Here is a 13,348-nt window from a genome sequence, read left to right on the forward strand (position 1 = left end):
GTGGGAAAAGGTAGAACGCCGTAGTCCACCTGAGTGCTCTGATTGGTCATCATGTGGCATGGGGGCGGGGCGTGTACTACTTAGCCCACCCTGATTGGATGAGTCAGGGGGGCGTGTTGGGGAATTCCCCGCAGGGCGGAAGCTCGAGAATTCCAGGCAGAGCCCAGCGACAGGCGGGCTGCCGCTGGGGGCCCCTGAGGCTTCGGGGGCCATGGCTGGGGTTGCGTGCTTGGGGAAAGCTGCGGACACCGATGAATGGTGCGACAGCGGCTTGGGCTCTCTGGGTCCGGACGCAGCGGCCCCCGGAGGACCAGGCCTAGGCGCGGAGCTGGGTCCGGGACTATCGTGGGCGCCCCTCGTCTTCGGCTACGTCACTGAGGATGGCGACACGTGAGTGAACCTTAGACTGACAAATCGGGCCCCAGGGTCCCACATCTCCAATCCTGACTTCCCAACCTTTCAATCCTAAATCTGTCTTTTGATGCTTGACTTCCTGACCCCAAGACTGGCCTCTGATAAAACCAACTTCTTATCTAATTTTGATCCTAACCCAATAATGTCTGGCCTTCCTTTCTTGAACTGATTCTCAGAGTTATGCGTTCATTGATCAGACCCACATTCAGTGATCGATTCCACATCCAAAACTCGATTTGACCTTCCTGACCCCAGTCCTTAGCCCTCTGTTAGAACTGTAGTTCAGACAGGCTCCTCCTGACCTTTATCCTCCAAATATGATCTTTGGTCCTCAGCGCCTAACTTACATGAGCCTTAGATTTTTATTTCCGAAATTAATACTTGGCTTTTGACTCCAGGATCCCACCTTCTGAACTCTGATCTTCAAAGCTTACATTCAAAGAGAAAATGGAAACTACATAACAGCAGGAATTCATCTATTAAACAAATAATCCAACACCTTCGACTTTCCAGGAACTGTTTTAGGTGTGGCCTAAAGGCAGGGAGGAAAGCCCAAAAAACATTTGTCTTGTGGAGCATACATTCTAGTGGGGGTATATAGACAGAAGGGCAGATAGACTGACAGGGAGGGAGGAAGGGTAGGAGGAAGAAAAAGGAAAGAAAAGGAGAGAGAAGGAAAGAGAAAAAAAGATACACAGACCTAAAGTAAGAAAGGGAGAGAAAGAAGAAAGGCAGGAAGAAACGAAGACAAAAATTAAAAAAAAAAAGAAAAATAGCATGTCAGACGTTAAGAAGTTCTTTGGAGAAAAATAAAGCAGGGAAGTGAGACAAGTAGATTATCTGGGGAGAACATTGCACATAGAGGGAAAAACAGTTGTAAAGGCCCAATTGAGGGAATGTACCTGGGGTTTTTGAGTATCGTGTTTACCGCTGTATCCCCAGTGACCCAGCAGCCCCTGACCCATAGGAGGCACTCAGGAAACAGTGATCTTCTCAAACAACCAGCTGTGGTTTCATTTATTTTCTCTTTTTCTCTCTTTTTGCTTTCTATTTTGTTGATCTCTGTTCTGACTTATTTACTTTCTTCTTCTTATTTGGGGTTTAATTTCTTCTTTTTCTCGTTTTTTAAGATGGAAGCTGAGGTCATTGATTTGAGACTCTTTTTTTTTTTTTTTTTTACGCATATAAGTGATTCATGCTGTAAATTTCCCGGAGTAGTGCTTTAGCAGTATCTCACCAATTCTGATGTGCTGTGTCGTTTTTTGTCATTTTGTTTTGTTTTGCTTTTAAGGCCTACCTGCGACATATGGAAGTTCCCAGGCTGGGGTCAAATCGAAGATGCAGCTGCCGGCCTACACCGCAGCCACCGCAATGTGGGATCTGAGCCCTATGTGCGACTTAGACCACAGCTTATGGCAGTGCCAGATCTTTAACCCAGTGATCCGGGCCAGGGATTGACCACATCCTCATGGATACTGGTTGTGTTCGTTAACCACTGAGTCACAACAGGAATTCCATGATGTGTAGTGTTTTTATTTAATGCAATATACTTTCTAATTTCTTTTTTGATTTCTTCTTTGGTCAGCGGATTCTTCAGAAGTATGTTATTCAGTTTCCATATCACAGGCATCTTTCTTTCATTGGCTTTTAGTTTAATTCTGTTGGGGATGGAGAGCCTAGCATGACTTGAATCCTTTCAGACTTTTTGAGACTTGTTTTAGGGCCAAGAATATAATGTGTGCATTTGAAAGAATGTGTATTCTGCTCTGGTTGGGTGTAGTGTTCTCCGAGTGTCAGTGTTTCCCTGGTTCTTTTGTTGCTCAAGTCTAGATTTCTACTTGTTCTGTCAATTATTGAGAGCCGGGTATTGAAATCTTCAACAATAATTGTGGATTCGTGGCTTTCCTTGTTGTGCTATCAGATTTTGCTTTGTGTAATTTGATGCTCTATTATTAGGGGCACAAATATTTAGGATTATTAAGTCCTCTTGTTTCACTGACCTCTTTGTCGTTATGAAATAACCTTCTCTAGCCCTGGTAATGCTTCTTGCTCTGAAATCTACTCTGATATTAAAATACTTACTTCTGTTTTCTTTTGAATGACTGGTGTTACCATGGAATATCTTTTTACACCCTTTAATTTTAACCTATTTTAAAATTTATATTTCAAGAGTGTTACAGGCAGCATATAGTGGGTTTTGCTTTTTTTTTTTTTTTTTTGGCTGTGCCTGTGGAAGTTCCCGAGCCAGCAACTCAACTCGAGCCACAGCAGTGTGGCACAATGACAGTGCTGGATCCTGAATCTGCTGCACCACAAGAGAACTCGAGGTTTACTTTTTTATTCATTCTGACAGTTTCTGTCTTTTAATTGCAGTGTTTAGACTGTTTGCATTTAACTTAATTATTGAAATGGTTATGTTTATCTTGTTTTTAGCTTTTTTGCTTATCTCTTTTACCTTTTTCCTCTTTTTCTGCCTTTTAGAATGAGCAAATTTTGTTCCATTGTGTTTCTTTTGTTGGCTTATTAGCTCTAACTCTTTGTTTTTTATTTTCGTGGTTGCTCTGAAAGACCAATAGTTGGCAAACTGGTTTCCAGACAAAGTCCAGCCAGCTACCTGCTTTTGCATGGCTGTGAGCTAAGAATAGTTTTTACATTTTCAAATGGTTAGAAAAAAATCAAAAGAAGAAAAGCATTTCGTGGCAAGTGAAAATTATATGAAATTCAAATTTCAGACTCCATAAAGTAAGCTGTTGGAATCCAGCCATACCCATTTATTTATACATCGCCAGTGGATGCTTCTGCATCCTGACAGCTGAGCTGAGTGAGTAAAAGAGAGACCATATCGTCCACTAGGCCTGAATTACTTCTCTTGCTCTTTACAGGAAATATTTGCTGACTCGTGCTTTAGGGCTTATAAAGGTACCACTTTCACTTACTGTGGTCTGTCTTCAAGAGTTTTTTCTTTTTTTAAACAGTTTTTTTCTTGTAATTGATTTCTAATTTCATAGCGTTGTGGTGATTTCACAATGTGAAAAGATGCTTGATGTGATTTCAGTTTTTTACTTTGCTTTTCAGGGCTGCACCCAAGGTATCTGGAGACTCCCAGGCTAGGAGTTTAATCAGAGCTACAAGCTGCTGGCCTGCACCACAGCCACAGCAACGCCGGATCCTGAACCCACTGAGCCAGGCCAGGGATCGAACACACAACCTCATGGTTCCCAGTCAGATTTGTTTCCACTGCACCACAATGGGAATGCCCTGATTTCAGTTTTCTTAAATTTGCCGAGGCTTGATGTGTGGCCCAAGATGTGATCTCTCCTGGAGAATGTTCCCTGTGCACTTGAGCAGAGTGTATTCTGTTGCTTTAGGATGAAATGTCCCTTAAATATCAATCAGGTCCATCTGGTCAAACAGGTCGCTTCAGGCCTGTGTTTCCTTGTTGACTTTCTGTCTGGATGATCCGTGCTTTGATGGAAGTGGGGTGGTAAAGTCCCCCACTATGATTGTGTGGCCGTCCACTTCTCCTTTGATGGCTTTCAGCATTCGCCTCATGTATTGAGGTGCTCCTCTGCTGGGTGTACCTTTGAGTGACCATATGCCACCTCTTAGCGCATTAAAGAACCTTAGAATAATATGTTTCCATTCGTCTCTTCCTGGCCTTCATGTTCTTGCTGTCATGCATTTTACTTATACAAGAGTTTGTTAAAGGCTCTACCAGACCTTGTTATTAGTTTTGCTTCAACAGTCATTTCTTTCTTTAAAATGATCTTCCAAAGAGATGGACCTAACAAGAAAGAAAGTCTTCGGCACTGACTCACATGGTTGCTGTTTGCAGAGTTCTTTATTCTTTTGTGTGGACCCACATTTCCATTTATATAATTTTCCTTTCTCCATGCAGGTTTCCTTGAACATTTCTTGTGCTGTGGGTCTGCTGGAGACGAGTTCCTTCGGCTCCTGCATAGCTGAAAGCATCTTTCTTTCGTCTTCGTTTCGGAGCGATGTCTCTGCTGGGTTGAGGAGTTCCCGGCTGAGAGCGTGTCTCTGAGGACTTGAACGATGTGGCTCTGTTGTGTTCTCCTGCTTTGCTGCCTATGTGAACTCTGCTCTATACTTAAAGCATCGTTTTCTCTGGCTGCTTTGAAGATATGTGTCTTTATTGTTGGTTTCCAACAGATTTTTTTTTTTTTCTTTATGATGGGCCTTGGTGTCGTTTTCTTCCTATTTCTTGTTCTTGGGCATCCTTGAGCTTCTTGGAACTGTGGCTTTATAGTTCCATCAAAATCGGAAAAATCTCCAGACATTATTTTTTGCAAATATTTTCTCTATCCCCCTGCTCCTTTAGGAACTTCAGTTATAGATACATTAGGCTGTTTGAAGTTGTCCCACAGCTCACGGCTATTCTTTCCATTTTAAAATATTCTCTTTATGTTTCATTCTGGATAGTTTGTTGTTGTTGTTGTCTTTTCGCCTTTTCTAGGGCTGCTCCTTCGGCACATGGAGGTTCCCAGGCTAGGGGTCCAATCGGAGCTGTAGCCACCAGCCTACGCCACAGCCACAGCAACGCCAGATCTGAGCCGCCTCTGCAACCTACACCACAGCTCAGGGCAACGCCGGATCCTTAACACACTGAGCGAGGCCAGGGATCGAACCCACAACCTCATGGTTCCTAGTTGGATTTGCTGAGCCACAACGGGAACTCCTCATTCTCGATAGTTGACCTTGTGAAGTGTTTAGGTTTGTTCATATTTTCTGCACTGTGTGATCCATTGTTAATCCCACCCAGGGTATTTTTCATTTCAGGTGCTGTAGTTTCTATTTCTGGGAGTCTTTTTCTTTTATCATCGACTTCACTTGTTGAATGTATGAGATACAGTTATAAGGAGCTGTTTTAATGTTCTTGCTTGCTGAGTCTACCATCTGGGTCATTTCTGGATCAAATGTAAACTGATTGATGATTCTCATTAAGGATCATGTTTTTTCTGCTTCTATATATCCTTGATAATCTTTTAATTTTGGGGGCTGTACTCAAGGCATGTGGAAGTTCCCTGGGCCGGGGATCAAACCTGCACCACAGCAGCAACCCAAGTTGCTGCAGTGATAATGCCGAATTCCGAACCCACTGCGCCACCAGAGACCTCCTGATCATCTTTGATTAGATGCTAGACATTGTGGAGTTTTACCCTGCTGGTCTAGGCAGTTCTATATTCCTATAAATATTCTCAAGTATTGCTCTGAGAGGCAGTTAAATTACTTGTAAGTAGTCTGATCCTTTGAGGTTTTGTTTGATGACTTGTTAGGTGGGTCCTGAGCACCCACCTCGCCTAGGGCTCGTTGTTCCCCACTACTGGTGAAGTAAGACCTTCTGGGGTGTTCTACCCAATATCTTGTGAATCATGGCTTCTTCCTAGTCCCGGCCCTGCGTGAGCACGGGGCACATCTCTCTAATCCTTCTGGGTGGTTTTCCTGCAGACCGGGGTCGTTTCCTTACACCCATGCACCTGCCGGAATTCTCCCAAAGACTCCAGAGGCCCCTCTGCTGATCTCCGGGGTCTCCCTCAATGCAGTTCTGTCCTCTGTGGCTCCCTGGCCTGTGACTCGGGCCGCCTGGCTCACCTGAGCTTCATCTCTGTTTCCTCACCTCAGCCAGTCTGCCTGGCTTCCTCTTCTCTGCATCATGGCCCGGAAACTCTCAAGGCAGAAAGCTCTTAATGAATTGGAAGGCTCATCGCATTTGCTTCCTATTTCTCTGGGATCACTGTCATTCATCGCAGGACATCCAGCCTCTTGAGAACTGTTGTTTCAGGTTTTGTACATTGTCTGAAAGTTTTGGTTGATTCGCATGCAAGTGAAATCTGGTGCGTGTTACTTCATCTTGGGAAGAAGCAGAAGTCCTACTTAATCAGCACGGATTAAACCAATGTGCCGAAGTAGCTCTGACCTGACCTTCCCAGAGTCCTGACGGATAGTTCCAGAGCTGTGCTCCAAATGCCTAGCATGCAGTTGGGGCTCCGTGTTTGCTGAATGCCTGCATGCAACTCCCTCTGCCCTCTGACTCTGTCCTTGTCCTCAGGGCACTGCACTTGGCGGTGATTCATCAGCATGAGCCCTTCCTGGATTTCCTCCTGGGCTTTGCTGCTGGCACTGAGTACCTGGACCTGCAGAATGACCTGGGCCAGGTGAGCTACCCCTGGACAGTGTAGGGCTGGGGAGCCAGGATTCTCCGCGTGACCCCTAATCCCTGCCTTATACGCCTGCAGACAGCCCTGCACCTGGCAGCCATCCTGGGGGAGGCATCCACAGTAGAGAAGCTGTACGCCGCGGGTGCCAGTTTGCTGGTGGCAGAGCGTGGGGGCCACACAGCGCTGCACCTGGCCTGCCGCGTCCGGGCACACGCCTGCGCTTGCGTGCTGCTCCAGCCCCGCCCCCGGCGCCCCAGGGGAGCCCCCAACACCTACCTCGCTCAGGGCTCTGACCATACCCCTGACACGGACCACACCCCGGTGGCCTTGTACCCTGAACCTGACCTGGAGAAGGAAGAGGATGAGAGTGAAGAGGACTGGAAACTGCAGCTGGAGGCTGAAAACTATGAAGGTAAGTGTCCCCAATCACTGGGAAGGGCCTGGGCTCCCAGGGAGGTGGGGGCGCCAGGCTCCCGGCTCAGCTCCCCTGACCCAAAGCCTGGCCCCTGGGAAATAATACTGAGGCTTTAGGACCCAGGACTCCCACTCAGGCCCAGGGTGTTGAGAACCACAGGCCCAAGCCCACCCAGAACGAGGGAACTCAAGGGCCAGGCCATCTGTGAAACTCTGGCAGCCCAGGCTCCCCGAGATGGACGCGGGGTTCAGGGACAGCCCTCCTCAGCCAGGCCTCATGGGAAAAAAGACCCTGTCTGTGCAGGGCCCTGGCATCTGAGTCTCAGCTCCCCCATCTCTAAGCCCAGCTCCTCGAGACCAGAGCCCTCCGCAGAGGGACAGAGCTCACCCAGGGTTGAGCCCCACCCCCGCTAAGGTCCTAAGCCCTTCCGCTCCTCAGGACCCAGGAATCCAGGGCCCTGGTTCTTTGTGAAGTAAGACTAGAGACTCGGGTCTCCTGGCTCCAGATCCAGGCCTCCTGTCCACAGCCCCCGGCTCTTCACCCACAGCCCCAGACATCCCACAACCCGGGCATTGGCACGGCCAGCAAGTTCCAGACCATCTGAGCCTCAGGCATGTGGGGTGCAGGGGCCTCTTTGATACACACAGGAATCCAGAAGCCAGACCTCAAACCCTGTCACCCTTTCTCTTACAGCAGAAATTGACAGCACATTATAAATCAGTTATAAAACATTTAAAAAACAAACTCTATGACTCTCAGGCCATAGAACTCCCCCTCCCCCCAGGATGGTGGCCTTGAGGGCCCAGGCCCCTCTCCCCATCGTCTGACATCTGTCTGTGTCCCCAGGCCACACCCCACTCCATGTGGCTGTCATCCACAAAGATGCCGAGATGGTCCGACTGCTCCGAGAGGCTGGAGCCGACCTCAACAAACCGGTGAGGTGCCCCAGGGAGAAGGTGTGGCAGGGTGGGGGCTGTCCCCGAGGGAGGGCAGGGTCTCATCTGACCTCTCTGCCTCGCCCCACAGGAGCCCACGTGCGGTCGGAGCCCCTTGCACTTGGCAGTGGAGGCCCAAGCGGCTGACGTGCTGGAGCTTCTCCTGAAGGCCGGTGCCGACCCTGCTGCCCGTATGTACGGTGGCCGCACTCCCCTTGGCAGTGCCACGCTCCGGCCCAACCCCGTCCTCGCCCGCCTCCTCCGTGCACACGGCGCCCCTGAGCCCGAGGACGAGGACAAGCCCGGTCCTTGCACCAGCAGCAGCGACAGCGACAGCGGGGATGAAGGCGTGAGTCAGGAGGAAAGACAGGGCGGCCCTGCTGGGGGGACAGGGTAGGGGGTGGGCGGGAAGGCGGAGAAGAGGGAGATTAGGCAGCGTGTGGAGACCGACCTTGGGCTGCTGCGATTAGAGAACTGAGGCAGCAGTGCAGGTGTATCAGGGGAGATGTGGTCAGGGGTGAGGGGAGAACTCTGGCAGCGGTGGTTGAGAAGTTAAGGCAGTGGCAGAGGTAGAACTCAGGCAGGGGAGAGAAAAGACCGCAGTCGCAGCGGCTGATGAACATAGGCAGCAGGGCTGGCTGCAGGAGTTGTTCTGGGAGCAAGAGCTGGAGAACTCAGGCCACAGGAAGACGACCTCGGGCAGCAGTGATTTGAACCCTGGCAGCAGTGGGAGGAGACCTGAGCCAGCGGTGGGTGAGGCGGCTTCACCGGAGAACCGAGGCGGCAGGGACACTAGCACAGGGGCTGAGGCTGAATGGTGGGGGCTGAGGAACTTGGGGAGATGCAGGGGGGAGGGCGGAGGGGGAGACCTCGGGCTCAAGGACTGGTGCGGCAGCGGCGCTGGGGGAACACAGGGGACCTGGAAAGCGGTGGGTGGGGACTAGGAGCCAGCACCTGGGCTTCATGGCAACACCCCATTCTCAGGGTGGGTGGAAGAGCTTGGGCGGCAGGCAAGGCGGCAGCCGCCTGAGCCCCTCTGCCCGGCCCCCTCTGTCCCCAGGATGAATACGACGACATCGTGGTCCACAGCGCCCGGAGCCCCAACCAGCTACCTCCCACGCCAGCCTCAAAACCACTCCCTGACGACCCCATCTGACTTCATAGAGTTTCCAACTTAATAAAACCCCAGTTCTGACAACCAGTGACTAGACGGACGGTCGGATGGTCGCCTTCCCAGGCCTCCAGCGTATTCCTGAGCCCCCGCCTCTCTGAAATCAAGGACTGCGCAATAAGCCCGGGGGGGGGGATTTTCTTTGTGCTTTATTCGTGCGGGAGGGTTGGGGTTGCAGTGGGTTCGGCGGGTGTCAGGGCTGTTTCCTGAGGCGGTCGGAGCCCAGCCCCTCTACTCAGCTGGCGCTGGGGCCCCCAGGCCTGGTTCCAAGGCATATCCTTCTCCCCACTGCTGTGGGCTGGGGAGCGGAGTGGGCCGACAGGTTGGGGGGGCAGCTTTGGGGGTCCGAAGTCCTGAGCCAGAGGGTGTCGGGACGAAGGGGAACAGGAGGTCAGGGGTCAGCCCTCCCTCCTGAGCTCCTCCCCCAGCATCTCCGTCACCTTCTTCAGCTCCTCTCTCATGCGCCCCAGCCGCGCCGCATCATGCTCCTGGTGGGATTAGAAATGGGGTGCTCAGCACCCACCTTCAACAGCAGGCCACCTCAGTGGTGGCCCACAAATGTGGGCCAGGTCGGTTCACCCCATGGCAACCAGGAGGGGTCATCCTGGGCATCGTGGCCTGCGGTGGTGGCCATGCTGGTTGCCTCAGCCCCGCAAGAGTGACGTCGGCGGACAGGACCAGCAGTCAGGCCTGCAGTGTCCGCCACGGCGACCAGCAGCAGACAGGACTAGCAAAGGCCTCCACTCGGATGCCATGACCCATCTGTGAGGTGACAGCCATTTCCGTAACTGCCACCCACCATGGTGATGTCTTTACTTTCCATGATCCCAGCTGTGGTGTCTGATGGGCCTAGTGAACCAGGCATGGCAGCCACTTTCCATGGTGGCCAACTTGCTGGCTACAGACCAGCAAAGGCGGTGAACTTAGGGTGCTTCTGTGTAATAACGGTGCCCTTGGATCCTGTGGTAACAGGAAGCCCTCTTGGTCAAGTATGGCCCTGCTTGGATGGTGCTACCCAGGCCTGGTGTCAGTCCCGGCCACCATGCCCCATCCATCATGGATCTTTTTTTCTCATTGTTTTGTTTTTTAGGGCAGCACTGGTGGCATGTGGAGGTTCCCAGGCTAGGGGTCTAACTGGAGCAACAGCTGCCAGCCTACACCACAGCCACAGCAACTTGGAATCTGAGCCGTGTCTGCGACCTACACCACAGCTCACCGCAACGTCAGATCCTTAACCCACTGAGCGAGGCCAGGGATCGAACCCGCAACCTCACGGTTCCTGGTCGGGTTCGTTTCCGCTCTGCCACAACAGGAACTCCAGATCTTGCTCTTTATGGCCGGCCCAACAGGTATGGCTGTTGGGTAGTAAGGCCACTGACACCCAGTCCACCCCACTACGCCACTGCCTGCTGCACTCACCTCCCTGTCCGAGGCGTCTTCCTTCTCCTGCTGGCGCTCACCTTCCAGCTGGCGGAGGCGCTGGTGGTCCTCGTGCCTCTCTCCTCCACCCGCCTGGGGCTCCTGCCACAGGCTGCGGCCTCCGCCCAGCACCTGCACCCCCTTCTCCTCTGCCTCAAACTGGGCCGTCTCCTCATCACAAGCTTGCTCTGCCACCCGCTTCTGGGGCCCCTCCCCACCCTCTGGACGCTGCTTCCACAGGCCCTCAAAGGTCTCCAAGGGCCCCCTCTTCCCCTCCTCCTCCTCGTGGTCCTCCTGGCGGAGCCGGCTGTGGAGCTGCTCGCGGATGGCCTGCTCCCGCACCTCAGATGTGTGGGTCCTTTCTGTGGCTTCTTCCTCTTCCTTGTCCCTCGCCTCCTGGCTGGACCTTGTCCTCCCAGGCTCTTGCTTTTTCAAATCCCCAACCAGGAGGCCTGTCTCTTCAGTGGCCCCACAGCCGTAGGGCTCGGTCTCACACATTTCTAGCGGGAGAGAGGGCGCTCTCTGCAGCCAGCAGGCAGCAGCCCCAGAGGAGTCGGGCTGCCTGTGGTCCCTCGGGGGAGGGGGGCTGTCCAGAACTGAAAGAAGAGGCTCAGGGGCCGGAGGCCTTCCCCGACCCCGTCTTGTACCCCTGCGGGAAGCCCCGAGGTGGGGCTGGAGGCCAGGCTCCTTCAGTCTAGACAAGTGTTGTGCCAGCCCAGACGCTGGGGCTCTGGGTGAGAAGAGGACATCCCTCCCTCCAGGCAGCCCTGCGCCGACCCCTGGAGAGGCGGGGGCTCCTAAGAGGACCTGGGCCTCCTTACCTTTGCGGAGGAGGGCCACGCAGGGGCCTTGCCTGGCTTGGCCCAGCATCAGCACTTCTGTGACCACCTCTGCCACACAGCGGGTCAGCTGGGGGTGAAGGGTCGGAGGCAGGTGAGGGGAAGGAGCAGAGGGAGGGCTGGAGGGGAGACGGAGGTCCTGGAGGGGGCTGGGCAGGGAGGGCCAGGGCCCCAGGGAGATGGGGCAGGGAGAGGGGGCCGCACTCCTCACCTCCTCCTTGGAGGGTCTTGGGGACAGGGGGGCTGCCGTGGCTGTGGAGGAAGGAGATGAGAGCTGGGCTCCGACCCTGGGGGCGCTGTGCTGATTCCAGCTCCAAGGCCGTCCAGGTACCCACATGTCCCCTCCCTCAGCCCACCTGCCAGGTGCGCCGTCTTCACCTGGAAGCTCAGCCCATAAAATCTCTAGTGTGGCCCCGCTGGGAGCACCGTCTCTGTCCCGGGTCACCCGCTCCCCAGGCTGGATCTCTGGCGCTCACCTGCCCCCAGCAGCAGCAGCAGCAACAGCAGCACGGAGGCGGCCCCGCGGCGCGGCATGGTGTGGCCTCCACACCAAGGTCCCAGGCGCTGTGCGGGCAGGGAGCAGCAGCTCCTTATAACCCGCGCCCCCGGTGGGCCCAGGGGAGGAAGTGACGTCACCGCCGCCCCCTCCCCGCCCGCGGCGGGGCAACAGCTGCAGCGCGGAGACCTGCCCGAGACCCTCAATTATTCATGGGGCCCCGTGCCTCGCACCCTCCCCTCCAGCTTCGGGCCCCTGAGCTCAGCACGGAGGGTGGGATCTAATCTCCAAAAAGAAACAGGGTCTGATGTGCTTAAGGCCCCACTAGGAGGCGGCCCTGGGGTTGAATCCAGGGGTAGCCACTTACAGACCAACCTCAGGCAACTCCTTCCCTTGCTCGGCCCTAGTTTACTCCTCTTGAAACTGGGACCTAATTCTGCCGCCTCCGAGCTGCACCTGGGCTCCAGCTCCACTACCACCAGCTGTGCGGCCCCGGCCACTGCTTCATCTAAGGTGGGTTCCTCATTGTGAAATTAGGGCTGTGACAACCTACTCCACGGCTTGACGGTGAGCATTAAGCGAATTAATGCACGTACATATTCGCCCAGGCAGTGCTGGGCCTGGGAAAATTATGGTAAATTTGGGGGCAGCTGTACCCGTGGTACGTGGAAGTTCCTGGGCCAGGGATCAAACCTGTACCACAGCAGTGACCTGAGCTGCAGCAGTGGCAACGCCCCTGTAACCTGCTGAGCCACCAGGGAACTCCCAAGAAACTTTTATTGAGCACCTACTATATGCCCAGTCCTCTTCTAAACCCTGGGGTTCTGGCAACAAAAGAGGCTACAGGCAAACTTCCCTGGCCTCATGGAGCAGGGGTCTGAGAAGGGGAGACAGACAAACTCAAACACGCGTTATGTGAGGAGGGAAAATAGTTGTGGTGCGTGGGGGTAGATCCTGTGTGCTGGGGGTTCCTACTTTGGCCGGGTGGTCGGTGGGGGGAACATGGGGGCCTGAGTGATAAACAGAGACAATCACAGGATCACGGGGAAGAGCAGCCGGCGAGGGGACCGGGGAGCGGAGGCCTGATGGGGAAGGAGTGTGAGGGTCCCAGCAGCGAGGCAGGTTGGGGGGGGCCAGGGCAGGACAGAGAAAAGGCTGGTTAAAGACGAAGGTGGGGGGCAGGTCACGTGAGGCTCCAGACCACGGTGATAACTTGTCCCTTCCCAAGTGAGATGGAGCCACCAGAGGGCTGAGTTGGGGACCTGAGACCTGATGCAGGTGCCACAGGGTCCGTCTGGTTTGTGTGGGGGACAGAGAGCAAGGAGACGGGGATGCGGCTGCCGCGACTCTCCCAATGGGAGATAACGGTGGACAGGCCCAGGGAGGGGCCAGGACAGGAGAGCAAACGCAGGTTCAGGAAATCCTTTGGAGCCGCCAGGGTTTGCTGAAGGCCCGGATGTGGATGCGAAAGAACGAAGGG

At 53.7% G+C, this 13,348-nt stretch overlaps 2 protein-coding genes across 7 annotated transcripts in view; one reads left to right on the forward strand and one right to left on the reverse strand.

Moving 5' to 3' along the window:
• The window catches only part of NFKBIB (NFKB inhibitor beta), a 1,076,695-nt gene extending 1,067,554 nt beyond the window's left edge, over positions 1 to 9,141 (forward strand). Inside the window, exons 1-6 of one of the 3 annotated variants that reach the window (XM_084960821.1) lie at positions 148 to 3,520; positions 4,923 to 6,590; positions 6,672 to 7,005; positions 7,855 to 7,943; positions 8,035 to 8,292; positions 9,004 to 9,141. In XM_084960821.1, the coding sequence (XP_084816947.1) occupies positions 6,444 to 6,590; positions 6,672 to 7,005; positions 7,855 to 7,943; positions 8,035 to 8,292; positions 9,004 to 9,099 (924 nt within the window). In that variant the 5' untranslated portion in view covers positions 148 to 3,520; positions 4,923 to 6,443 and the 3' untranslated portion in view covers positions 9,100 to 9,141. Of the gene's footprint in view, positions 1 to 147; positions 3,521 to 4,922; positions 6,591 to 6,671; positions 7,006 to 7,854; positions 7,944 to 8,034; positions 8,293 to 9,003 lie in introns of those variants that run through there. The other 2 variants (XM_003355897.6, XM_084960822.1) reach the window with 2 other exon arrangements.
• Positions 9,142 to 9,243: 102 nt separating this feature from the next.
• Positions 9,244 to 11,987, reverse strand: CCER2 (coiled-coil glutamate rich protein 2). 4 transcript variants are annotated; one of them, XM_021094352.2, is made up of 6 exons: positions 11,849 to 11,987; positions 11,584 to 11,624; positions 11,355 to 11,442; positions 10,534 to 11,033; positions 9,555 to 9,602; positions 9,244 to 9,467 (listed from the first exon to the last, which is right to left on the reverse strand). In XM_021094352.2, the coding sequence occupies exons 1-6, from the start codon at positions 11,904 to 11,906 to the stop codon at positions 9,264 to 9,266; spliced, it is 939 nt and encodes a 312-aa protein (XP_020950011.2). In that variant the 5' UTR covers positions 11,907 to 11,987; the 3' UTR covers positions 9,244 to 9,263. The 4 variants fall into 4 exon arrangements, with proteins under 4 accessions (XP_020950011.2, XP_020950012.2, XP_020950013.2 ...); XM_021094353.2 differs by lacking the exon at positions 9,555 to 9,602; XM_021094354.2 differs by having other exon boundaries at positions 9,368 to 9,602.
• Between the last annotated feature and the right edge of the window lie 1,361 nt (positions 11,988 to 13,348).

The sequence above is a fragment of the Sus scrofa genome, chromosome 6, assembly GCF_054392235.1.
Source record: "Sus scrofa isolate SSC_HxYL_T2T_F1_AM1 chromosome 6, Sscrofa_HxYL_maternal_Yorkshire_Landrace_v2.0, whole genome shotgun sequence".
Classification (NCBI taxonomy): Eukaryota; Metazoa; Chordata; class Mammalia; order Artiodactyla; family Suidae; genus Sus; species Sus scrofa.